General features: G+C 46.6%; 12 protein-coding genes across 12 annotated transcripts; 5 read left to right on the top strand and 7 right to left on the bottom strand.

Annotated features, from left to right (window-relative positions):
• Positions 1-1026: 1026 nt before the first annotated feature.
• On the bottom strand, positions 1027-2058 carry ATNIH1004_003689 (2,4,5-trihydroxytoluene oxygenase; the record flags this gene model as incomplete). Its single annotated transcript, XM_033568364.1, has 1 exon — positions 1027-2058. One exon carries the CDS (start codon positions 2056-2058, stop codon positions 1027-1029), a length of 1032 nt encoding a protein of 343 aa, XP_033430359.1.
• Positions 2059-2815: 757 nt separating this feature from the next.
• Positions 2816-3982, top strand: ATNIH1004_003688 (fumarylacetoacetate hydrolase family protein; the record flags this gene model as incomplete). The annotated part of the gene is made up of 5 exons (XM_033568363.1): positions 2816-2989; positions 3057-3137; positions 3208-3321; positions 3385-3709; positions 3819-3982. 5 exons carry the CDS (start codon positions 2816-2818, stop codon positions 3980-3982), a joined length of 858 nt encoding a protein of 285 aa, XP_033430358.1.
• A 1108-nt stretch (positions 3983-5090) lies between these two features.
• On the bottom strand, positions 5091-5899 carry ATNIH1004_003687 (uncharacterized protein; the record flags this gene model as incomplete). Its single annotated transcript, XM_033568362.1, has 3 exons — positions 5091-5259; positions 5319-5607; positions 5662-5899. 3 exons carry the CDS (start codon positions 5897-5899, stop codon positions 5091-5093), a joined length of 696 nt encoding a protein of 231 aa, XP_033430357.1.
• Positions 5900-6454: 555 nt separating this feature from the next.
• ATNIH1004_003686 (uncharacterized protein) lies at positions 6455-7107 on the bottom strand (the record flags this gene model as incomplete). The annotated part of the gene is made up of 2 exons (XM_033568361.1): positions 6455-6965; positions 7034-7107. 2 exons carry the CDS (start codon positions 7105-7107, stop codon positions 6455-6457), a joined length of 585 nt encoding a protein of 194 aa, XP_033430356.1.
• A 2097-nt stretch (positions 7108-9204) lies between these two features.
• On the bottom strand, positions 9205-9957 carry ATNIH1004_003685 (uncharacterized protein; the record flags this gene model as incomplete). The annotated part of the gene is made up of 1 exon (XM_033568360.1): positions 9205-9957. One exon carries the CDS (start codon positions 9955-9957, stop codon positions 9205-9207), a length of 753 nt encoding a protein of 250 aa, XP_033430355.1.
• Positions 9958-12433: 2476 nt separating this feature from the next.
• ATNIH1004_003684 (uncharacterized protein) lies at positions 12434-12709 on the bottom strand (the record flags this gene model as incomplete). The annotated part of the gene is made up of 2 exons (XM_033568359.1): positions 12434-12502; positions 12551-12709. The coding sequence occupies 2 exons, from the start codon at positions 12707-12709 to the stop codon at positions 12434-12436; spliced, it is 228 nt and encodes a 75-aa protein (XP_033430354.1).
• A 781-nt stretch (positions 12710-13490) lies between these two features.
• On the top strand, positions 13491-14306 carry ATNIH1004_003683 (uncharacterized protein; the record flags this gene model as incomplete). The annotated part of the gene is made up of 1 exon (XM_033568358.1): positions 13491-14306. One exon carries the CDS (start codon positions 13491-13493, stop codon positions 14304-14306), a length of 816 nt encoding a protein of 271 aa, XP_033430353.1.
• A 3544-nt stretch (positions 14307-17850) lies between these two features.
• On the bottom strand, positions 17851-19041 carry ATNIH1004_003682 (uncharacterized protein; the record flags this gene model as incomplete). The annotated part of the gene is made up of 4 exons (XM_033568357.1): positions 17851-18253; positions 18306-18673; positions 18730-18834; positions 18883-19041. 4 exons carry the CDS (start codon positions 19039-19041, stop codon positions 17851-17853), a joined length of 1035 nt encoding a protein of 344 aa, XP_033430352.1.
• Positions 19042-19497: 456 nt separating this feature from the next.
• Positions 19498-20880, top strand: ATNIH1004_003681 (uncharacterized protein; the record flags this gene model as incomplete). The annotated part of the gene is made up of 6 exons (XM_033568356.1): positions 19498-19596; positions 19658-19728; positions 19777-19890; positions 19934-20016; positions 20068-20465; positions 20512-20880. The coding sequence occupies 6 exons, from the start codon at positions 19498-19500 to the stop codon at positions 20878-20880; spliced, it is 1134 nt and encodes a 377-aa protein (XP_033430351.1).
• Positions 20881-20934: 54 nt separating this feature from the next.
• ATNIH1004_003680 (uncharacterized protein) lies at positions 20935-21396 on the top strand (the record flags this gene model as incomplete). The annotated part of the gene is made up of 1 exon (XM_033568355.1): positions 20935-21396. One exon carries the CDS (start codon positions 20935-20937, stop codon positions 21394-21396), a length of 462 nt encoding a protein of 153 aa, XP_033430350.1.
• Positions 21397-23028: 1632 nt separating this feature from the next.
• On the bottom strand, positions 23029-23331 carry ATNIH1004_003679 (uncharacterized protein; the record flags this gene model as incomplete). The annotated part of the gene is made up of 1 exon (XM_033568354.1): positions 23029-23331. One exon carries the CDS (start codon positions 23329-23331, stop codon positions 23029-23031), a length of 303 nt encoding a protein of 100 aa, XP_033430349.1.
• A 664-nt stretch (positions 23332-23995) lies between these two features.
• On the top strand, positions 23996-25155 carry ATNIH1004_003678 (uncharacterized protein; the record flags this gene model as incomplete). Its single annotated transcript, XM_033568353.1, has 2 exons — positions 23996-24209; positions 24260-25155. The coding sequence occupies 2 exons, from the start codon at positions 23996-23998 to the stop codon at positions 25153-25155; spliced, it is 1110 nt and encodes a 369-aa protein (XP_033430348.1).
• Between the last annotated feature and the right edge of the window lie 161 nt (positions 25156-25316).

The raw sequence follows: 25316 nt of genomic DNA, 5'->3' as shown, positions 1-25316 counted from the left end.
CCATTACGCCACTAAACTTCATTTCCGCCCCACCGCGCCGTCAATGTTACATTTATTTAGGATTGTGGGATCGGCATGTCGATTATAAATAATCTTATAATCAAGGAATCAACCTTGATCTGCAGTTGACCAGTGGATTAGGCATGATTACCGATATCTGCAGTTGTGGAGGCCTTGCTCATAAATTTCACTTCAAGAAGCTAATAGGCCAACACGGTGATTACCTTACTGCATGTGTCTAACAGACAAAAGTACTGTTAATCCATTACCACGGTGTTTGGTCGCCTGGACACATCTGTTTGGCCTTGTGGTAAGGTTTCATTTGCCGTCAGCTTGAATGTACCATTATTCACAAACAGGCATTACAAGGATTCCAGTCATACTCTACTAAGCTTTGATTAAGCGGGCCGCTGAATGCTAACCAGGCTGAAGGCCAAAGTTGGAGGTAAAATTACCAGGCAACAACGCCACAGAGTAGAAGGTAAGAGACAGAAGTTTTTGTCATTGATAGTCTCATGAGATTCTCAAGTACAGTTGATATTACAGTCTAGGGCTTACAATCTGCTGACCTAGGATTGATACTGTTTTCGAATGGACGTAGTACCCATAGAAACCAAAGAAACTAGTGCATTAATGACGTTTTAATCGGTCGTACTCTAACCACTGGCCATTACTCGTCTTTGCGAGGCTATAGAGCGCAATTTATAGGATCGAGACTTGCCAGGCAGATTTTATGCTAGGTAGCCAGCCCCAAGGGCAAACAACAAATACTTCAATGTGATCGCCATCCTGAAGTGTGTTGGGAAAAGCTCGACCCACGGTCATAAATTGAAGATCCGCAACAGGATTTGTTTGTAATTCGTACACATCGTACCAGGAAAGCCTTCTTACATGCACGCTAAAGGCAGATATTTGAGCCACATCGTAACCAGAAGTATTGCAGATAAGCAGAGCGGTAATGAATTAAAATCACGAACTAACTATCCATTAAAATTAAAAAATAAACGGCAGAAAAGTTGCCTTATACTATGGAAAGAATTCATCAGACAATGTCGCATCCACTAAAAAGTCCTTTGGGTACTCGGGTCCCCAAACTGACATGGGACCAGCGACCTCCCGGTGGGTGGGATTATCATTGTTCACAACATCTCCATCAGCATAGTGCTCTATCTTGAAACCACTTGCATCGTGCCAATAATCAAAGATCTGACTCCCAAGAATATGTCTACCGACTCCCCATGCAGGCTTCCAGCCATGCTGAGCCAGCCACTCGTGGCCGAGTAACTGGGTATCAAAATCCGCCACCTCGTACGAGCTGTGATGGATGTAAGTCTTACCAGCCTCGGGATCAGCCCGTTTCAGGAATAAGGAATGATGATCTGAATAGTCCTTGCCGAGATCGAGGTGCATGAATGTCATCACATCTATATCAGGGGACTTGGGATCTGATAGCACATCGGAATGGACAAAGTTGAAGTTTGAGGTATAGAACTCAAGCTCATCGTCGAATTCTTTACACACGTAGCCAAAATGGCCGGCTTTGTGCACCAATGCTGGCCCTGGGTGGTATCGTTGGAACTGGCCCTTGCGCGCCTTCTCAAAAGGCATGTTGATGGGGCCTTGGAGCTCATGTGTGGCCGAAGGGGGGCCCTGCAATGGGTTGATCTCCCGCTCTTTCTGCCCATACACCACATGAAAGAAGGTGCCATTAGGCCGGGCAAAGGTCACTCTTTGTCCGCCCCCGGGCGCATCAGTTAGATCCGTAACAGTCGCACCCGGTAGGTTGACAGCTTTTTGGAAATTTTCGGCATCTTTAGCGACAAATGCCCCGCCTAAGAAGCGAGGCTTTCCAGTCTGGCTTTTTGAGGCCACATAGACGTACGGCTCCTTGCCATATCCGCGATAATAGATAGTGTCGCCTTTATTCGCAGCCTCAACAAACCCAAAGTCCTTCGCAAAGTCTCTAAATTTCTGGAGATCTGGGTGTTCGAAATAGAAATGGCTCAAGCGGGTGAGCTGGACCTTGTTGGGATGGTTTTCCACGTCCGGGATACTCATTTCGAGACAAATATTCACGAAATAGACTGGTGTTGGTATACTAAACTGCTCATACAATATTCAAACGAACTGACTTGCTCGGAACTATCACTCCTCGTAAAGAGCCAACGAGATCGTGGGATACATTTATACATATTCAAGCTCAGAGAAGGGTGGCAAGCCCCAATCCATCGACCAGTTTCCTCCGGTGACGTCCATCTTGGAAAACATTTGGCGCGTCGATCATCCGGGCAAGTGCGGGAAGGATTGTGGATTCATTCAGTCCATCGGTTGCGTCAAATGAGAGCTGATATTGCGTGCTAAATGTAGACTTTGCCACGTAAGGCCGGGGAGGTGGGGAAGCGCAACCAGATCGATTTGATCGACGAACTTGCGGCATAGGTAAACAAGGTTGATTAGCTGACAATATGCTGACACTACGCTGACAAATTCAGATTTATTTTCGAGAAATAAGCTTCGTTGCTAAGAAAATCTTGGGCTGCGTGCGGGGGCCTTGCATAGGACTGGACCTGATTGAAAATCATTACATTATCGGTTGCCCCATTTTCTCTCCACAATTTAGGCGTGGGGCAATATATCTCCCTGCTTAACTTGCTTCTGAGACAACAGCAGCCCCACCAATATCGTACATAGCCCTCTAGATTCGTGACGAGGACTCTGGGTAGGTCATTCTGTTTAACGATAAAATTCCCTACCTGTGCTCCCTAGACTCAAGCCTTTTTCTTGTAAGTACATTTTCACGGTTAATCTCTTCAATATGAGCGCCTTTTCTCACTTGATCAGTTTCGAATCCCCCGACGGCGAACAGTTCTTCGCCAATTTAGGAAATACATCCCCCAATATTCCATCACAAGGTTCTTCCCTTGCCGCTTACCGATCTTTTGAAGACCTGCAAGAGGGTAAAGATCAAGTGACTGCCATATTTCAGAATGTATACCGCAGCAATCCCACACTGTCGTGCTATTATGGGACGTTAAGTGATCTGACATCAAGAACAGCTTCTACCTCCCCTTCCCCGAAACAATCTCCCCATCTACTGTGTCGGACTAAACTTCAAAAGCCATGCAGAAGAGGCAAGCGTAAGTCAATCATTAGAGGAGCCACATGGATAAACAAGGGGACAAAAGTACTGACATAGTCAACTTGGAGCTCAATATACCAAAATATCCACCTCTCTGGTCCAAGCCTGCTGGCGCTCTTGCTGCACCAGAAGAGGATATTCCAATGAGTAAAGGCTGCGCTTCGGGCTTTCCAGATTGGGAGGTACGCCACTTTGTTTGGATTTGATCTTCAGAATTGCATGGGATTAACACGAAGGTTACACAGGGCGAACTTGTTTTCGTGACCTCAAAAGAGTGTCGCGACGTCTCCCCTGAGGAGGCAGAGTCAATTATCCTCGGCTATACCGCAGGCAATGATCTGACCTGTCGTTTTTTCCAGCTGCGTGAAAATAGTGGTGGCCAATTTTTCTACGCCAAGGCATTTGACAAATTCGCGCCCATAGGACCGGTCTTGACCAGCGCGGATGATTTCGCGAAGGGCGAGAGAATCAAGCTGATAACGCGCGTCAACGGACAGGTTGTGCAGAATGCGGACCTGAAGGAGGACATGATTAGCTCGCCCGCTAAAATCTTGAGTTTCATGAGCCAAGGTAAGTAGTTTGGCACATCTCAGCCTTCCTCCGCCTGGCTGAAAGCAGAATCTCTGTTGCAGCCGTCTCTTCTAAATCATGACTTGCTAACGAGACTTCGATCATCTAGGCACCACCATCCCTGCTTTTACGGCGGTCATGACGGGAACTCCTAAGGGAGTGGGCTATTTCAGGAAGCCTAAGCAGCCTTTGAACCATGAAGACATTGTAGAGGTTGAAATCACAAACATTGGTGTCCTGAAGAATCGCATTCTGTTTCCCGAAGGGAAGTAGCCTGCGTAGTTCGTTGTTGAAGCGGTCACTAATACTTATATCAAACGATGTACACGAAGTATGCTACAGGATGATTGGAGCTGATTCCTCTTGGGAGTTCTTTTCTATGCTCTTGAAGTTTCAAAGTCACAGTGGAGCAGGCTTTACCTATCCCGACCAGCTAAATTCGCATTTTGTTGAAGATATAAGCTAGTACTTGTAAAGTTGTTCGGCGACAATAAATTTATTATTATTGTTGTAACATTCCCTGCAACGACCAATGGATGAAGTATTTAGAGCATAGCACAAATATCTGCAAATCAGATAATTTCAATATCTGATCTATGATTTATTCATTTAAGTTTGGAATAATGTATTTGTTGATAATCTGCGGACATCTGCGGGTAAAATAAATAACTGTATCATATGATATCACGTCGGTAGTTTCGTCTCGTCCCTTTGTATTCATAAGAACACGGTGTTTATAGTTATCTTTGTACATAATAAACTCAACATGAGCTTCCTTAGCTCCTACCCGGGATTTTGCAAGGGTCACAAATGGCCTGTCTCGAAGTGCGGTCCTATCGTAGTCGAATGTTCAAGACATTCCAGGAAATTCGAAAGTGTCAGATATCGACAGTTATCTCGACTCGCCCATGCTTGAAATATATCCCGCGCTAATAGTGTCCCTTGCAGTCGCTGAGTGAATCGAAGCGATGGACATCAGATTCTGGAAATGCGTGCCTAAAGCCCGGAATTCTTCAATCCTGGGTGCGGTCCCCGGTCATCAAGTTTATTTAGATGCTGGACAGGAACATCTTCCTGGGCGCTGGTGAGTTTCTAGCTTTATTTCGAGTTGGCGCCCTGAATTGAGCCAGTTTTCCTGTTGTAGCGGTGCCACAGTGTGCTTTTGTCTAGGTTATATTTCCTACTACTGGCAGTATATTTAGGCAGATTCTGCGATTTTAAATCCACAATTGCTTGTTCAATACGACTGTTGGGGGTGTGCGTGGTTGAGATGAAGAGTACCAAGCGTCGCACTGTGCCACTCCCATTATGTTAAATGGCCCAGAGCTTGAACCAATACAAAGCCTAAGATAGAATTTATTGCACTACATAACGGGGAATATCAAGGCGAAAAATTAACGTATCCTTTCCCCTTGACAAAAGTAGCAAGCCACGGCACGGAAGGGTCCTGCCAGTCGGCAAGCTGCTTAAAAAATTCGGCATGGGCCTCACCATCAACGCCAGTTCGCATTGATGTTCCCTCCGGTGTACGCTGATCAGCATAGTAAAACCTAATATGAATAGTTAGTCTTATTCCTGGTCGTTGACACAGAGAGTCCGGTATGCCTACCTGTATCCCTTCTGAGAGTAAGTCTGATTCGCCGAGCCAATCCAGTAGGCACTTGCTGCCTTGCCAACCCCTAAAGTGAGAAGAGCACTGGACGCGGAAATAGTCTTATTCAGCCAGTTTCCAGTATAGATAAATGTTTTCGTTGCAGTCTCCGGGAGCTGCTCAAAACCCCGGACTGCGTGATCAGCGGCAATGATTGCGCTGTGAGTATTAACCCAGATGTCACGATCCAGGGCTTCCGGGGAAAGTGAAAGTGGAGCGTTGGAGGGTGGAGGAGTGAAAGTTGCCGCTTGAAGACAGAAATAATTAGCGCTACTTCTGCATCAATGTCCCTGGGCTTTACCATTGTAGATAACAACACTGGGGATTCCGGCCGCAGATTTCACTTTCTCGAAAATTTGAGGAACTGCCGTTTTCTCAGACAGGTCGGCTTGAATCGTGATATACCCCTCAGGTGAGATGCCGTTTGCAATGCGACGAGCAGAAACTGCGACCTGATACCCATCTTGGCTAAATTTGCGGGCCACGGCTGTGCCTACATTGGCGCCAGCTCCGAGGATAAGCACAACAGGCTTGGACATTTTGGGGATGATCTAATTAATTAATCGCACGTTGATCGTGTCCTTGGCACTTCGATTTTCAGTATTTAATCATTACAAGGAGTCAGTCTAGGACTGATGGTCGCCAACTTTATATCCCCAAACAGACATGACGCAATCGGGATCGTTGTACCTAAATGACACTATTACATCATACATTTATAACTTACTAGTTATTCTTACAAATCACTTTGATTTATAATATAACTTCATTCTGGCTTGGAAGAACAAGACTCGAACTACCCTGTTGCGCAGTCCCATACTCTCGAAACTTAAACCACCCCGTTTATTACTAGCTTGGTATATTTCACTACGAAGTAAGAGGCACGGGAAATCAAGAAATATCTTAAGTTATTAGGAAGTTCATTCAAACAATTGCGTCTAATTGCTTAAAATCGTCGGCCTAGTAACCCTCAGTCACCTTCCTGCCCTGCGGTTCCCATCCCAGGGATATTCTTTACACAAGATTTTTATTGAACACATACTACAGATACATCATGCAACAGGCAGCCAATGTATACAAGCCAAGCCTTGCAACTACGAGTCGCTGATAAGACTCTCCTCAATCGCCCTCCGTATTCGGCCTTCTTCAAATACAACACCCTCACCGCCGCACTGCGCAACGCCTTCCAACTTTTGCCGAACACCGTCGATGTCTACCAAACCCTCTTTAAATAATTCATGATTCTGAATCATATCCCAGGCAGCCGCTTTATCTAAAAGCTTTTCGCCTGTCTCGCTCTTAGTGAGCCGATGGACTGGGTGGTCCCGTGGACGACTTAGCATCGAATCCGAATCGTGGGTTACACGGGAAGCCTCCAGGGGTGTAGTTGTAGCCAATTCAACCTCTGGTACAGGGCCGTCCGTAGCCGAGGCGGTGCTATTGAACGTTGCAAGGAGCACCTCATTCTCTGCCGCAACTTTCGCAATCTCCAGCTCGAGTTGTTTATTGTTCGCGTGCAGATCGGTATTCGTTTCTTCTAGGTTGCCAATCGTCTGGTTTAGACGGAGAAGACGTTGCTCCTGTCGCTCACGGTAGGCCTGCTGACTGCCAATGTGCTAGTTAGTGGGAGTCAGGAGTCGTGATTTACTACACATAGACGAGATGAAACATACGCGGCTCTTAGTTGTGCCCTTCGTTTGTCTTGTGCGGCGGCTGACGACCCATCTTGTGCCTCCGTACTGCTCATTGGGGCTGAATTTTGGGCGCCCTCATCCCCATCTTTCCTGTGTGTCGCTTGCATTCGAGCGTCAACGACTTGGAGGGCCTATGAGGAATTAAAAAAAAAAAAAAAGTATAAGGAGTGGGACAAACAAAGCTAAGTGTCTCAGTGAAGTTGGATCATGGAAAAGTCGGGCGGAATGAGTTGGTGAGGTGAGCGGGGGGACGGGGCAGAGTGGCGACATTGTACGTTTCTGGATTAACTTTCTTAAAGACGGGTTGGCAGCTCATCGATATCCTCCATGTCAATGAATTATTGTACGCGGACAGTAACCTTAAAATCAACTCTGAACCGAATTGGTAAAAGGTCTTTAGGGCAGCGGGGACAAGCTTCAGTGTATCCAATAATATGAGCTCACCATGTGCCGTTCCATTCGTCTGAAGATCTGACTTGTCGATCGAGAAGAATGACCACGGGTCTGAAGTTTGCAATCATTGTTAACGTTTGCAACTGTGGACGTACTCCGGAGTAATTGAACCCCCTTTGTGCTATCTCAGGAATAGTAGAAACAGAGTAGAAATTTCTAGACTGATAGAATATCCTCCGAGGGCCCCAGAATCTTCCTAACCTAGTATCAGACTATGTCCAAACTGTTGTTACTGGAGAGTACCAAGCGGGCTTACCAAGCAGGTTGGTTTGCCATTTGGGTGGTACTAAGCGGGTCAATCCATTTTTAGTATCGACCAGAGTGGGCCAATATTACTCATTATTCAGCATCCGCCCGGTCCGGCTTTGTTCCTTTGTTTTTCACCTTTTTTTCAGTTACAGATTTCATCATTACTTAGTATTTTGCAAATATGGAGCTTGACAAAGACCTATCTCTTCTTACACCTTTTCCTGCACCTTAAATGTGCTTAGATTTTGATAGAGAGATATCGGGATTCAGGATCCGATATTGGCGAGCCTGCTCGCTGAGCATCATCCCCTGAATCGTTTCCATTTATTAGATAGATTGTACATCGGAGAGAGCACGTCAGCTACGGTGGTCGAAACAGTCGATATTATTATCCTCTTGATCCTGAAGTAGACTACTGGCGTGCAGCTGGCATATTGTTCTTCTGCCACTATTCCTTCACGTGAACGTATGATCAAGTCTACATCATGCACTCTTAGGCTTTATGACGTTCCTTCGCACCAAGTAGGTCACCTCTCTGGCAGCTACCCAGGCAACTTTGGCCATCAAACCCTCATCCAACTTGATCCTATAGCCTGCTGCCCAGAAACGAGCCTCTCATCCTCCGCAGGGCCCAAGAACGAATAGATCAAGGACTATTAACTCTGATAGGGTAAGAGATGTTATTCATCAGGCTCTAAATTGACTACACCTCCAGTGTGAGGACCGAGTTGCTGCTTCAAAACGCTTTCGCACCAGTGCTCTCCCCTTCTTATATACGAGCATCGGTGGCCAGTTATGCAAAAGAGATTGCCACAGCTTCCAGAGATCTGTGTTGCTCCTGCGGAATGCTGCTAGTCTGTGCTACAGGCCTTAACTGACTTGCCAACGGTGATCTAATACTGCGCGTGTTGGAGAGTGTCCTCGACAGTTGTGGCAAATATCGGGACCTGTGGAGCCTGTGTTACTCATGTCATGCCTCCTAGTTCAAGGAATATCCCCAAGTTCTCAGCCAAGAACTTGGTTAATGTAACAGTGTTAACACTACCTTGTAGCTCTTGAAGATCTCACACTGGCAGAAGAGTACCTCATTTCAAAGTGTCACCTGTTGGAAAAGTTGTAAATCTATGACCAAGGGGTCGCACATCCCCTGTCAGTCGCTACCGTGCGCTCCCCGGCCATTTTATCGCCAATTCCGAGCCCCTTGGAAAGGGGTGGGGAGCTTACGCACATGATTCCTGAAGAATCTCGCGGTTCAACAGTGGTTTGGGAGTATTCGAAAAAGATTCATCTCGAAACTTCCTATAGGATGCAAATTTTGGTGATTATTGCAACATTTAACCAAAGTACAACCACCTTCGGAGTCACTTGCTCTCGTCAAACATGTTCAAAAAACTGAAACATTCATGTGAAGCTTAGTAACCGACCCTCGAGGACAAATCAAGCTTCCATCAGCCAACTGTCATACCACCATTAATCCTCAAAGTCTGCCCGTTTACCCATTGACTGTCATCGCTGGAGATAAAGGCGATGACATTTGCCACCTCCTCTGGCTTTCCCAACCGTCCTGCCGGTGCCATATTGCTCTGCATCTGGACCATCTGTTCTGTTTTACCCACAAAATAAGCATCAGTTCCGATGGGTCCAGGTGAGATGGTGTTGACGGTAATCCCCCTACGTCCGAGGTCCTTGGCCAGGACACGAGTCATCTGCTCCACTGCTCCCTTCGTCGCTGTATAGAGGAGGTAATTTGGAGTGATCATGCTGAATCCGGCCAATGAAGTTGAAAAAAGAAGAACACGTCCTCCATCTGGAATATGAGGAGCAGCTGCTTGGACGGTGAAGAGAGGCCCGCGAACGTTGGCAGCGAAAAGCCGGTCAAAATTGTCTTCCGTGATGCTCATGAGGTCTCCTGCCTGCCAAAGCAATCCTGCATTAAGGACAAGAATATCAATCTTGCTGAATCTCTCTACTGTCTGATCGATCAATTTTCGTATGTCGTCCAGTTTAGAAACATCTGCTTTAACAGATATTGCATCGTCTGAGCCGATTTCCGCCACCACCTCTTCTGCAGCTGCGGCGGATGAAACGTAGTTGACCACAACTCTGGCGCCTTCTTTGGCAAGAGCCAGTGCGGTAGCGCGGCCAATTCCTCGAGATGCGCCCGTGACAAGGGCTACTTTTCCTTGAAGTCGGCCAGCCATTGGGAATGGCAACGATGGAAGTGGGGTAGGTTGCTAATTTATTAGGACAAGAGAAAAGCAGATGCTTATATACTTTGTCCTCCCGATGCATTGAATGACGTCATCTGTATGCAAGAAACCCAACTTCGACGCGAACGGCCGATCCGCGGCGACTGCTCTCCGCGTCACCACTCCGTGTAAAGTAACTGATAAAGTAATGATCTGCATCTTAGGTGGTTGCCTAATGTGCGGGGTTCACACCCCCAGGTAGTTATCGATCTAGGATATCAATGATATATCGTTCCCTACATTAGGCAACTGGTTGCGTGCAGCTGTTCGATGAGCTTACTGCCTTCTTCTCCCCCCGAGTCACATCTGTAACCACAATCAGTGATTCTGGAGGTTAAATTTCGGACTTTCAGGAAACAGGAACACCAGCCGAAATGGGTTAATTTGCGAAAACGCGCAATAAACTATGGTTAGTCCACGTAGGAGAGGGCCACCTCACATGATCGGTAGAAAAGTAGGCCATGCAAACATCCCAAACCTGCATTTCTATATAGAACTTAATTAATATCACAATTAGGGCAACTATTAGTTACATAACCCTGAATACTGCAGCCAGAACACTGCCGTGCGGCGCGTACACGCTGATCTGTTAGTATAGTAGATATAGCTTCAGAAGTAGAATTCCTGCTTTGTATAAGATTCCTTCATTTACTGAGCTGCCTGCCTTAGAAGAAATCTATTTAGTAGAGAGCTTCTTTTTCTTAGTCTTTCTTTTATTCGGAGCTTTATATTGCTCAATTTCATGCCTTAAAATAGTCACCTTATTCATAGCGCGCTCGGCCCGTTTTACCAGCTAATTTAGTGACTTCAACAGGCGATTCAGGGTTCTGTATACGTGATCTTAGCAATTTTTAGATTACAGTTTCCTGCTTTTCAATGTTTTGGTATTATGTGGGGTTGTTGTTGCTGAAGTAGCAGTAGATGTACGATGTGGTCTGCAGCCTGTAAGTGTTTACGCAATATATTAAGCTGCGAAATCACACCCTCAGGATTGAAAGAAACAAGTCTAGTTACTGCGAAGCACTACTAATATTGCTAGTAGTAAAGGTCTTGTTGCACCTTGCGGAAAACCTTTAAAATCGAGCTTATCAATAATGGTCGAAACCAAGCTGTGCCTTTTTCAACCGTCCGCACTTGTATTTTAGCGGCCCAAGGCAACTAACATCAGCAGTTAAAGACTATGTGATAAGTGTGCAGGCATGCAGATTGGTATAATATTATTCCGCTGGCAGATATCATCATATTAAGGCAATAAATGACTTCCATGTGCATCAAGAACAAACAGTAGGTGTTGACCAGTAGAACGGCCAGTAGTTACATGAATAAAGACCTTTTAAGGCCAACGTAGGCCAATTTTATTAATTGTCTATCCACTATCACTGACTTCATTTCTCCATTCACGAGGTAAATTACTGACTTGATACCAGCCTCCAAGAATGCACATTTCTTTTTAAAGATAATTCATGACGACAAGGCCCGACTATTAGTACTAATACATTCGATAGAGGATCTCCGTCTGCTAGATCGCCGCACCTGTGAATCACACGGCGGTCCGTCAACTTTTGATACACAGCTGCCGTGCAATATCAACGACAATGATATCACTGCGGATATGACCGAGTCACTGCAGAGAGAGATAGCGCAACGGATATGACGTTCTGTTTGAGCCGACGTCATATATTGCAAGTGTCCTGGCAGCTGAACCACACATCACCCATTCCCTCTGGAACCGATCGCGCAGCGTTATCAGGGCGTCCGAAACATCAGCTAGACACACAGTATGTGCGCTTCTTCAGTACTGACAGTCCCTTCCTTTTTTATCTACAATAATAGCCCACCAGATGATGGCGCTCACCTGGTTGCTTGTATATTATCCTCCGGGCACTGCAAGGGCAGATCTTTCGGCCGACCAGGGAGACCAAATCTCTTCGACTGTTGAGGCATTGAGATTTTTTAGTCTGTTGCTAACGAACGATGGGCTGAAGGCATATACCTGGCATTCACAGACACATATCCAGTGGCATGCAATGGCGCCAGTGCTGGCAGAATTACGCATACGGCGAGCCTCCGACGCGGATCGCTCATGGGGGAATACGTCCACGCGGCGTATACGCGCTGGCAGATGAATGGACGAGGACTAGTGGGACATCCTATTCAGCCGGCAATAAGCATGATAGAGGAAGAGAATGCAAGAGAGATATGACGGGGATTGAGGGGCAGTATATTCTAAAATCTGGTTATGGAATCTCTAGTGATGTCTAATAGGCTACTGTCTACGAAAATATCATATCAAAAAACATATCACAAATCAATTGATTTTCTGTGGATAACTCTCACTATCACAGGAAGAAACCAGAATAGTCTAATGGTAAAGGCAGTAACAGCGTCTACATAGTCAGCTCAGTTCATCTGGTATTGACCGTAATACTCACTGCCAGCCGAGTCCACCACATTCTCCCTTCTTGTAGTATCCGCTGTCGCCCTTGCATTTCTTGCACTGTGACAGTTAGATTAATCCTCCTAACTGGATCAGTGATTAACATACGCGGTCATTGCAGAGATCACCACCGCCGGTACCGAAGCAGACATCGTCAATGCCGCAGCTGCGAGCCTGCAGAGTGCGCGCCTCGAGCTCGGTGTCCACGGCCGCAGCGTAGGCGGACAGAGAGAAGAGAGCAGAGACAATAATAGCAGAGACCTTCATTTTGATAGATTTGATTGATAGAATGATCGATGGATTGGTTTATCGATTGATTGAGTAGTGATTGGGACTGATGATGAATCTGTCTGATGAGGAGAATAGAGGCTATTTATGTATTCTGCTCCCCCTGCCTAGACATCAATTGTGTGGAATTGATGAGGTATTTCTCGTGTCTTCTCCAATATATCTATCAATCTCGCAAAATACGAATGGCGATCTCTACTGGAGTGTTTATCATTGCCGTTTCTTTTCACGCTGTACAGTCTTGGGTCGTATCTTTTGTGTCGACTGGATAAAGTATAGTCAAAGACAGCGGATAGAAGTCACATAGTCACCTAACGGCATGTTTGACAAAAATTTGTACGCACATTTCCCATTAGGAATATAGAAGGATGGAATGGTGTAAGAAGTCAGAATCCAGGCACCCAAACATACGGATACTCCACGAGGTCCGAAATCTACAGCAATGCATGCAATCGATCCGTCGCGCATATCATCAATAATGTCCTTGCTCACCGGCTGATGTAACCGAAAGCATTTACCTTGCAGATCTCGATAAATTTAGAAATCGACCGTAATATTTTCCGTCCGCGAAGGGCTGCATTTCACGAGTCTGCGGAGCGTGTGTGGAGAAATACGAGCCCTAATACGAGCTCGTGTTAATATAATACATGACAATAAATAGCTGATCATTTCTAATTCTTCATTCATCCTACATTCTTTGCCTACACTCCTTAACATTCTTTTAACATTCCTTAACTATATACACTCCTTAAGTTTCAAAATGAAACTCGCACTGTTGACCCTCGCCTCCGCTGTCTGCGCCCAAGCCAATCTTTGGCGCGCTTATGCCGGCCTCTCCACCAACGCATATCAGAAACGATTTGACGAGCTCGTGTCGCAGGGATACCGACTGACCTCTGTGGACGGCTACGTGCAAGACGATGAGCCCGCCTTCGCCGTCATCTTCGAACAGAAGCCCTCTCCGGCGTGGCGCTCGCACTCTGGCCTGACCTCTGATCAATACCATGCTAAATTCGAAGACTACCTCAACCAGGGATACCATGTTGTGCAGGTGAATGGATACACCGTCAACGGAACGGACTATTACGCGGCTATCTGGGACAAGTCGCCCGTTGGACCCTGGGCCTCCCGTCACGGCATGTCTACCAAGGGCACGCAAAAGTACTTCAACGCCTACAGGGACGAGGGATACCGCATGACGCACATCAGCGGATACGAAGTGTCCCACGAGGCGCGCTATGCCGCCGTGTGGGAGAAATCTGATGATAATTCCACGGCGTGGGAGTCGCGTGGGAACCTGACAGCCTCCCAGTACCAGAGCACCTTTGACGATTTCGTCAAGAAGGGATACCGTCCTGTGCACGTCGACGGATACGAGGTCGATGGCGAGGTGTATTATGCTGCTATCTTCGAGAAGTCTTCGTCTGGACCGTGGGTGGCGCATCATGGACTTAACGCCGCCGCATTCCAGAAGGAGTTTGATGCCCTCCTCAAGAAGGGGTATGCTCTGCGCACTCTCAGTGCTTATAACGACGGGGACAAACCGCTGTTTGCGGGTATCTGGGTGAAGCCATAGAGTTATGTGCTGTTTGATACGTATATACTGTGAGGATATTGTATACTCCATAGGTATTTTATCTATATCATGTACAGAGTACATAGGTACCTATATGTACTGGATCTCGAATGACTATAGCTTCTTTTCTGGGTCTTTGAGCCATTGTAAAACAATTTTGATTCTAGTTGCGTTTATATAGATATAGATACATTTACTACTTCATACTACTCTTGACTTTATTTTGAATAGTTAACCTTATATGAATTCATTCCTTACCGCAGCACAGCTATCTTGATGATTTTGAAATCTATTTTCTAACTAAAAATCAAGCATAGAAGCTATCTTATCCAGCTTATGCCATTAAAATTTTCTAATATTGATGGAAGACTTAACAAAGTCATCGTATATCTTATATATCCTTGTTTTCCACTCGGCAGTTTTCTGCGCTGGCAATACCGCTTCTATATCATCCTTCTCGTTCGAGGGTGTATGTCGCCTGATCACAATTCTGTTGGACAAGGAGGGCTTTTGGGGCTCAAGCTCTTTATACATTTAAAGATACTTATTTCAAACAGACAGATTCTGGATAGACAACCTTGAGCTGGAGCCGGGTGTAATGTTCACGATATTGACCTTTTTCTATGACCTGATTATCCATCGCATTTTTTTTTTTGTTAAGAAGGTTGACCCATAGCTTCGAGTTGGAATTAGTATGAATGATTTGTGCTCTGTAATGGTCTGATAATTGGTTCTACCATCCTTGAGATTCAAGGCCTAATTTGATGACTCGAGAGCTCAAAGCTGACTAAAATGATATGTACAGGATCAGACGAACAATTCCAATTGTCACCTCAATGCATATTATATGGATGCTACTGGGGATATTAAAACTGTTATGTACTCCGTATGCGTGGAAATCTTTATATTCATTGCGCTGGTATATGTATTTGTATCAATAAATCTTCGTGCGCCACAACTACACCACAGCGGTATTGACATCACCAGATTAGACTCTCTACAGCCCTAGCCAGCTCAGTTTCCTCGCCATGTTTAGCCTGCAATTCACTTGGTTGTAGTTCCTCGTCCTGTGGCGATTTTTCCCTCTCTTGGCCATGATTGACGGCATCGAGAAACCGGAGAACATGGCCCGTTGTTTATTCAACAGCTACTCCGTCAGGGCATACCTGGCACCTTCATCGGTGCATACATTGGTACATGTACGTGCCTCTCGGCGGTAATTACATCGGATCACGTACGATGTATGATGTCCAATACCCTGTAGCGTCTTGTCCTTGCCGTAGAGGTATCTACGCCTATGCCAGGCATACTGGTAAACCCTTAGTGATATTTACAGTCGTTGCAGCATGGCATCGTGTGAAGTTCCGACTGGTTCTGTGGCGATGGCTTATCACTTTAATTTTCTTCCGGAAAGCTTCGCTGGAAAGCTTTCCTGCTAGCTAGTGGCAGGACCGACCACATATCTATGGCTTGCTGTTATTGGTGTTGCGGGGAATATTATGCTGATGGTTATTGCAAATATGCTGGGCTTTGCTGTGCAGCTGGACGATTGGAACGCGTTGGTGATGCGCGTTCTGGGCTGTAGTTTCGGAGATTTGGTTTCTTCCTCTAACTTTGGAGTGTGTTTTGTTGGGTCGCAGGTGATGTTTGAGATCAGGAGGACAAGTTGAAGTCAGATTGGTTAATTAGTATGCTGTATTTTATTTAAACACTAAAACTTACTCGGAAGTGACTGGAAATTAAGCAACTCCAATGCTAAAGGTCTGATAAATATTGGTGCTAAGGATGTGAGTAGATGCCCAAATCTATACGCCGTATGTATAAGGACGAGTAAATAAAAGAGGTACTTAATTAATTTTGATTTATGTAAGTCAGTGGCTGTAAATCCCTTTAAAATATATTATTAAGCCTGGTGTTATATTTCTGGAGCTGATACTCTCAATATCTGCACCCATAATATCTGCCGTGTTCAAAAATTCTCGCACTCGTGTTTCGCCCCACCGCCAAAATTTGCGCAAGTTGAGAACACAACGCGAAGTTCAACTATTTCATGGCATTTTGACCAATTCATCCAATATTAGTTGTCAAGCGCGTCTATTTTTGAAGCTATACAAGATCCACATATGATAATGCCTCCGTAAAGGGATAATAACAACAAAAACACGCCGAATCATATTATACCATATATAATTTACGAAGGCTGGGATATACCTTGGGGGAAATGGGTGTCTGTCCGATATAAAGAATAAGGAACTATTGCGAGAAATATTTAAATCCAACCTCTCAGTAAACAATACCTACTTTTTCTTCATCTCACTCCATATAACACTGGAACTGTACAAGATCTTTCTCTTCAATATATACACCCTTTCTACCTGAATGCCCGAAGTGTTGCTTGCATATTAATCACAGTGACACTCTCTAATAGCCAATTCAAGAAATTCTTCGTATGATCCGCACTCTCTCGTAGGAATACCCAATTCCACTTTATCCACAGTTTTAATACTGAAAACGTCAACTAGATTGATTATATTCAGGCGAATATGGTGGTAGAAACGTAGTAAATAACTGGCTGCCTCAGCTGCTGCAGTAACTCGCTGACCATTATGTATTAAGACATTATCAAGAATCACCACCATGGAACAGCTTATATTATTGAAAAAATTGTCCGCGTTAAAATAACCTTGCTCTACGCCAGTGCAAAGAAGCTATCCATTTAAAGTTACAGCAGAACAGATACTCCTTATTGCTCCAGTGTAAAACAGCTGAATATCGTACTTTATTACTGATAAGGGTGTATCCATGATCTCTCCAACCCTATTTTTCTTAAAAAATAACTTATCTACAAATACCAATTTCTCGGCTGAGAAACGTCGTATATTATTAAGATAATGCCGTGGTGCCTCGCTACGGCTTAGTGATATCCGCTTAGGCGCTTTGCGTGACCATTCACGTGTTTTCAGCGTTCTTGATATTGTGAAAAACCCTCTTATAATATAGCTATATACCATTTCTGCCTGCTGTCTCCAACCTTCATGAAAGAGGTATTTAAATAGTGCATCCTTCGTCTTATTTAGAGAGCTTATGAGAACCTTCCAGTGAGCGGAATCGAGGCTTCCAAACACTTCCATATTAGATTATACCGTTCTGATAATTATACACTGTTCGACAAATTATTCCCAATACCAACACTACGCCAGATGATCTCCTGCGAAGGAGAATAAGCCAGATAATTAAGGCAACTGTATGGTAAGGCAGGCCACGGTGAGTGACGAGGAGCGGAGGTTCACGCGTATTATTAGAATAATCTTGCGGATATGGTATATTAATTTTAACGTTTACTAATCAGGCAATGTGAAAAATCTCAAAAACGCGTCCAATAACCTAAACAAACAGGCCTCGCGCTCGAAATGTGGTAAAATTGTTGAAATTCGCGGTGTGTTCAACTTCACCAATTTTGGTGGCGGAGCGAAACACCTGTGCAGGAATTCTTGAATACAGCAGATAATATTCCATTTACTTAGACATAACGTAACATGCACAATCATAAACTACTCGAATCGGTCACCACCCAAGTCCTCGTCTCGCGAATCATCCCTACCTGACTGGACTGACTCCGTGCGTCCCACCCGGTAGACACAGTAGTGAGATTACCCTGCCCAGGGGGAATCGGGATGAGATCGTGCGCATCTCCCGTGGGCTCACTGCGTCCCTGCGAGCGAGACTGCGATGACTTGTCAGGGGGATATTCAGCGCCCGGGATGCGCATGCCGTTGGACTTCATCTGGTTCAGGAACGGTTTCAACTGGCCCCAGCAGGCTGTAACTATGCTGGCGCACTGTACCAACTGCATAGTAACCGTGTTGTAGCAGTAATCATATGTAGGATCCGGTAGCTGCGTCAGATCCTGAATAAGGACCAGTTCAGCGATGATGGCACCGAGAACCCTGTTCATCAGTTCCCCTCTCCCAGGGTGTCTCTGGATAGGGTTCCGCTTACAGGATACGGGTGAGAAAGATAGTCGCGAAAAGACATCGTTTCTTGACGGGCGCGTGCAATCTTACAATCAAGAAGAGTGCCTGTGCGATCAAGCCCAGATCCGTCACTAGATTCGCCGTGCAGAAAAAGTATTGCCACGCGATCAGATTGATACATCCCCCCTGGCGATAGTCCCACGTCCGGCGAGGTGGACACTGGAAGGCCGTGCCGAAGAGCGAGGTTATGGCCCAGAGGGTGGTCATGGACTGCACGACAGTAGCGAACCGATGGTCGCGGGACTTCGGGGAGAGGTTACAGATGAAGTCGCACAGCGACAGTTTGGATAGGTAGAGGCTGGAGATGTATAACAGACTAGCGGCATACTGGGCCTGCGCATATTAGGGATGGACCAAAAGATGAACACAGAAGATAGGAAAGAGATAACCTTCATCAACGCCTCGAAACGTCCAAGCGAAACATCCCCGACGTGACTCCCGTATCCATTGGCCACCATAATAGACACCGCGATGGACTGCGCCGTGCAAAGGATCTATGCCTGTTATCCGTCACATTCTCCATTCTAGGCCAGGAAGCCTACCGCCGATACAACGATCAGATAATCATCGCCGGTGAAGCGACGGACGGTGCGATACTTGCTGATCAGCCGCGACAGGACACTGAGCCATGAGGCCACCAGCAATGACCAGGTCGTCGCATTGACCGCGGGATTTCGACTGTCTGGATCGAATCGTCCCATGCTGTTCAGTTATTCAGGGCATTATGCATTCCGACCAGTGTTGTGACACAGGACATACGGAGTTCACAGGAGTCAGGGCATATTGGTGCAGACTCGTGTGCAAACTCGCGTGCTCTTACCCCCTCATTTAAGATCCTTGTATGTCTGACAAAATCCGCGTGTCACAGAGGAGATGTCTATTGCATTTATTGGTCCGTCGTGCATGACAGGCAGACTAACGGCGACGGCGTCGATTTAGAGCGGCCGAGAACGGCACGATCCTGGCTTTCGCGTCGGTCTAAGCGTGGATCGTCGCCATGGCATCCCTCTCTAGTTGGTAAATTTTTTTCTGTCGGACCATGCCACGTTGGATGTAACGTTTCTCTGACAGGGGTGGTTATTCTCGGGTGGAGGCGAGAAATTTTTGAATAAGAGGATGGCAGGACCTTTTGTTTCTTGTCACCTTGAATTCGCAGGATGGCTTCATACGAATTGGACCCCGCTAGTCGCGAGACTTCGGCCAAGGATCGCGATCATCATGAGCTGGTGCGATTGGGCAAGAAGCCAGTGCTGAAGGTGTGTTTGAAATCCTGGGCCGAAACTTGGCGTAAGCTCCGTGGTAATAATAACGGTACAGCGAACGTTTGGCATCCTCTCTATCCTTGGTTTCAGCTGCACTATTCTGGCGACCTGGGAGGGACTATTAGGGTAATCTACCTGATACACTGTCGATTTGCTATGATACTGACAGCCGAGGACGTTCGTGATCCCACTGCAAAATGGTGGATCGGCCGGTGCTGTGTATTCGTATATCCTGGTGTGGATTGGCACAGCCTGCTGCTTTGTGGTTCTCTCCGAGATGGCGTCTATGTATGTGATCTGTTTAATGTTCAGGATACATCTAATGGAGTAGGGCTCCCACATCCGGTGGCCAGTACCACTGGTGCGCCATGTTGGCTCCGTCGCACATGATGAAGTTCCTAAGCTACATGACTGGTATATCTTCATTCCTAGCTCCCATTAATGACATCTAACAGCTAATCCCAGGCTGGCTCACCGTCATCGGATGGCAGGCGGCTTTTGCCTCTGCCTCGTACTTATGCGGCACCGAGATCCAGGGTGTCGCCATCATGGCCTATTCCAACTATAATCCGCATCCCTGGCATGGGACATTGATCCTCTGGGCTGCGGTAACACTGGCTCTGGCGATCAATCTGGCTGGGGGTAAATTGCTACCACGGTTAGAGACATTGGTGTTGGTTGTGCATGTCTTGGGCTTCTTCGGCGTGCTGATTCCCCTGACTTACATGGCGAACCACAAATCCGCCCATGAGGTGTTCAAAGAGTTCCACAACGGTGGCAATATGCCAGCCGACGGCATCTCTTTCTTCGTCGGCATGACCGGATGCGTCTTCTCTTTTGCTGGTGGCGATGCCGCCGTGCATGTAAGTCCCCCCTGGGTAGGCAAAGACTCGTCAATAACAAGAATAGATGGCCGAAGAAGTGAGCAACGCCTCGGTGATCATCCCACGGGCTATTCTTATGAGCGTGTTGATCAACGGAACACTGGGATTTAGCATGTTGATTGCGACCTTGTTCTGCATGGGCGATGTCGACGCGGCGCTCAATTCCCCGACGGGCTTCCCCTTCATGGAGATCTTCTACCAGGCGGCGGACTCGGTGTCAGGTGCAGTGGGAATGTCCTCTATTCTGCTAATCATCGCCGTCTGTTCCGTGATTGGCATGTTGGCCGCCACGTCGCGCCAGTTTTGGTCGTTTGCGCGAGATCGAGGCATTCCGGGGTGGCGGATCTGGAGTCGAGTACGCTTCCTTATGTCTTCTACTATTTACCTGAACTAATAGAAGTAGGTATCAAGTAAGACCTGTCTCCCCACACACTCCATCCTGCTCACGATGACGATCTCGGCCCTACTGGGTTTGATCAACATCGGATCCAGCGTAGCACTGAACGGAGTCCTCTCCATGGCGGTGTCCGGACTCTATCTCTCCTACCTAACCGTGGGCACGCTGCTCCTCTACCGCCGCTGCACGGGGTCCATCTCCCGCGTACACGACTCCACAGACGAGACAGTCAATGTCCCCGGTGCACCGCTGGTATGGGGGCCGTTCCATGTGCCAGGGATCTGGGGGGTGATGATCAACTCGTTCGCCGTGGTGTATATGATAATTGTGGTGTTTTTCAGTTTCTGGCCCACTCAGATCCCAGTGAACAAGACGAACATGAACTTTAGCGTGGTGGGCACTGGTGGCACTGTGATCTTGGCTGTGTTGTATTATATGTTTCGGGCTCGGAAAGTGTATCAGGGGCCGGTGATGGAGGTGACGCTTTCGTCGTCGGGGATTTGGTCTCGTTGATTTTTCCTTTGGGGAATGGATTTGGATTATTGAGAGATCAAAAGCAGAATGACCGACGATTGAGATGGATTGCTCTGGGGAAAGTTATCAGGAGAATTTATATTGGGAGCTCTGAAGAAAATTTTACATTATGGATCCAACTTTTGTCCCTTCCACCTTTTGGCCCCTTCTTTTTCTATTTGCATGGTGTTCCTAGTCAATGATAACTGTCAATATAGAGATCAATAGCCTTTGTTATATGCTATTTAAAGGAACAAGGATCACATATACTGCAGATCATCTTGAACGAGGTTCCAACCCTAATGTCAGAGTATCCTAGCATCCTCCTATTAGCTTCTACCATATCCAGAGTAGTTATAAGTGGTGCCCGAATTCTGCAGCGGACAGTGAACGGGATCCGTTGGCGTCGCGCTAATTCGGCGACAGGCAACGGCCCCCATATCGGGACCCTGGATATCTTCCGAGGTATGCATGAAGTATAGTACAGTAAAACCCCTATATAAGCAAAGAAAGCAGAACAGCTCAAAATTTGCTTATGCCGCATGTTTGCTTAAAGGTGAAATTTTGATTTTTCTCAGCCATCATTCTATATTCTCTTTAAAAAGAATTATATTAATCTATAGCCTTTATAGCACTATATGCCTATTTTCTAAAATAAATTTTATGCATGTCCTATACTATGTTGCAAAGACATATTTGCGTGGAAGATATATATTTCCCAAGGGGCAGGCTACGCCCGGGAATGGACGCCACTACTGGAAGCATGAAGCAGGCTGGGATTCAGGGGTACGGACGCACCTACAAACTAGGCTAAATAGTTACGTACATATGCTGACTGAGAAGGTGCAGCCAGAAGTTCTAACAGGTATATTTAGTCGTATGACTAAATAAACTAATACAATTGGATTATATATCCCCACTGTATCCCGTTATTAGCAACTTTGTATGGGAAAAGCTGAAGAACTAAGCAATGATTTTGTATCGGGGGGTTAAGCAAATTGTATGGGAAATCAAATTAGATGGCGTTTTTATTTGCTCAAACCGGAGTTTTCGCTTATATCAGGCGCTGCTTGTATAGGGGTTTTACTGTAGAACAGGAAGTTTGATCTGAGGAAGTAAGTGTAAATACGATGGTGAACCCATGTTGAGAGTACACATTCATTCATTCATTATCAGTCATTCTTTAAATAGTCGTTCTCTGTGCAGTTATTATTTGAACAGTCGATCCATCACTTCATTTATTTTCCTTATTTCAGTCATTAACCCTAATTATAGTGGACTCTCTTACCTAACGAAAAGATCATCCCCAAATCATTCTTTCTCCCCGCCTATTTACTGGCGGCCCTGGCAACCGCTTTACCCCAGGGTAACCCCTTCGACTCCTGCAAACCTCGGCATCAAGAAACAAGACATTAATATAGGAGATGGAAAGGCCGCAGTCGTGTATGGCTCTGTAATCACTTTCCACGACAAAGTGCAGATCTTCGACGTTTAACTCGAAGGAATGGTTCAAGCCGAGTATCAAGAGATGATTCCCCGGCGACACGGCCAAGAGACTTGCCGTGATGACAGCCCTCAAGGTAGGAAATGAATTCATCCTCTCGAGCAGCATGAAAGGCGCAGCGACGATATCTACGAGAGCCAGGAGCTGGTTGACGACGCGAAGAAGCACCCAACAGGCATAGATTTGGTTCGTTCAACATTCTGAAGAGCAATGCGCCAGACGTTATGAACGCACTCGACGAATGTCGCAAGGAGGCGCGCAAACTTGTCGACGTAAAGACTGACAGGTCCACGCTCGTCGTACTGTTCCAGAAGCAATAGGAAAGGAGAAAACCCAGACTCCGCCAAGTATAAAACAGCTGAAGATACCATATACCAGCATCGACGCGACGGAGTCTGCGGAGATGTCATGGCCTCGCCGCGATATCGCATGGCTCATCGGGACCAGACATTAAATGGAAGACGCCACAGCCTGTCGCTGTTGCATGGTTTGCTACCGGCAGGACAGAGGCCAAACAGGCACGCATCCTAAACCCCTGTGGAAAAAATAATCTGGAAGGGACGGAGGGTTGTGATTGAGATTGCAATGGTTTTACTGGGCCTAAGGGAATGAATTTCCGCTTCATTCGGGTGAAAGATCCCGTTACTCCGGACCTCAAGTATCCTCAGTGCACGCCTTGGAAGGTGTTGCTCCCTAATGTTGAAGGCCTGCATCTGCCACTACGAGCACCTCTGCTACCAAACAGGGCCGGGAGGAGAAAGCAGGAACAGAAGACAGAAAAGAAGACTAATACAACAACCACCCCAATCAAAGTAGCGGGACTCATCGGAATAGTCAGGGTAGACAGGACTCCAGGAGCGGACGAGGAAAGGGCAGAGGCAAGCCTTAGGTCGTTAACATTACCCCTATAATGGACATCGTATATATTGGATAGATCTTCTTTGAATAAAATAACAATCGGTCAATAATTGATGCAACTACAACTTAATCCTAACCGTGGCTGAGCCACATCCGACTCATAGTGACATCACACAGGGCCAACCATCTCAACCGTCGTGAGTCCCTCATCTTCTCCTATCAACAATATTCGCAATCATGGGGAAGAAACAAGACGCCATCCTGACCACTCGACAAGGACTGACCAACTGTGTCATATGCGGCTCGCCGATCCAGTTCTCGCGGCCCGAAGACTGGAAGGAATGGAGCCACATCTTGGTGCCACGAACAGGACAAAAGATAACAGCTGAGGAGCTAGAACAAGCCGACTATTCTACAGTTCCCAGTCTGGCTATGTCTTTCTACCGCATCAGTTGGTCTTTGTATCCTCGAATTAGATCTGTCGCTAATCATAGAATATAGTCCTGCACGACCCCGACGGTTCGCTTCATGTATCGGGAATCACGCAATCCCTGAACAAACAACGCCATCGATACCGTGTTCCCTACAATACCCAAGACGTCCGACTCGGCGCGTCAGCATCATTCATATGGCCACGATCCCGAGAATACGAACCGGGAGATCTCCAGGCGGATAAATACACCCCCTCGGGGAAACGCCGGGGATGGGCGTATCCGATGCACATGCCGTGCTGGGTGCTTCTACGACAAATGATGAGCACGCAAGTGGTGGAACAGAACCTGAGTTATCTCTTACAGACGCTGAGCAGCTTCTGGCGTCACGGTCAGGGGGTACATTGGACCCCGATTCCACGACTGGTCAAATACCGAGCTGCGCGCTGGGACGTCGAAGTTGACTGGGCCACTGCCAATCCGGTCTGGGTTCCAGAGATCCAGGTACGATTGAAGATGGCCCGGAAGACTCCTCCTCCGATGAAGCGCCTGCCTCCGGACCATCCAATTGGTCGTGTCCCGGTGGAAATCGCCATGTTCATCGCCGATCTCATCCTGAGTGATACCACCCGGCCGATGCGCGGCCGGGATACCCATTATATGCTCTGGGCCTTCCGGTGGACGTTGCCCGATGCGTACTGGAAGGCACGATGTCGCACGGCGTTGTTGTTGGAGGTGGACCAGATCCTGCGTTCGGAGGAGTCTGTAGACTGGCAATTTCTGGCTATCAGTCTGGTAGAATTGCCTTTGAATACCAACAATGCATTACTAAATCGCCATCGTCTTCTTGGTTTCCTAGGGTGCATGCAAGAAGAATTCCAGCAAAGGATTAATGGAGTGAAATTCACCGAGTCCGACAAAAAGTGTGGTCTCGTGTTAAAATATGGCGAGTTGAATGCCGAGTAGGTATCATGAGCATGATTTTGGATTGGCCTTTCTATGTCAGTGTTCGCAAGTAGACAGGATAATCGATGAATGAAGGCAAACATTTGAAGAAATTACGTCTCATAAGCAGTATAATGGAGTATTTCATGACCGACAGGATACGCCGTGATATTAGATGTATC

The sequence above is a fragment of the Aspergillus tanneri genome, assembly GCF_003426965.1.
Source record: "Aspergillus tanneri strain NIH1004 chromosome Unknown AapTan_1_pilon_pilon_pilon, whole genome shotgun sequence".
Classification (NCBI taxonomy): domain Eukaryota; kingdom Fungi; phylum Ascomycota; class Eurotiomycetes; order Eurotiales; family Aspergillaceae; genus Aspergillus; species Aspergillus tanneri.
The sequence above is the reverse complement of the archived record's forward strand: the minus strand, read 5'-3'. Positions and strand labels throughout refer to the sequence as shown.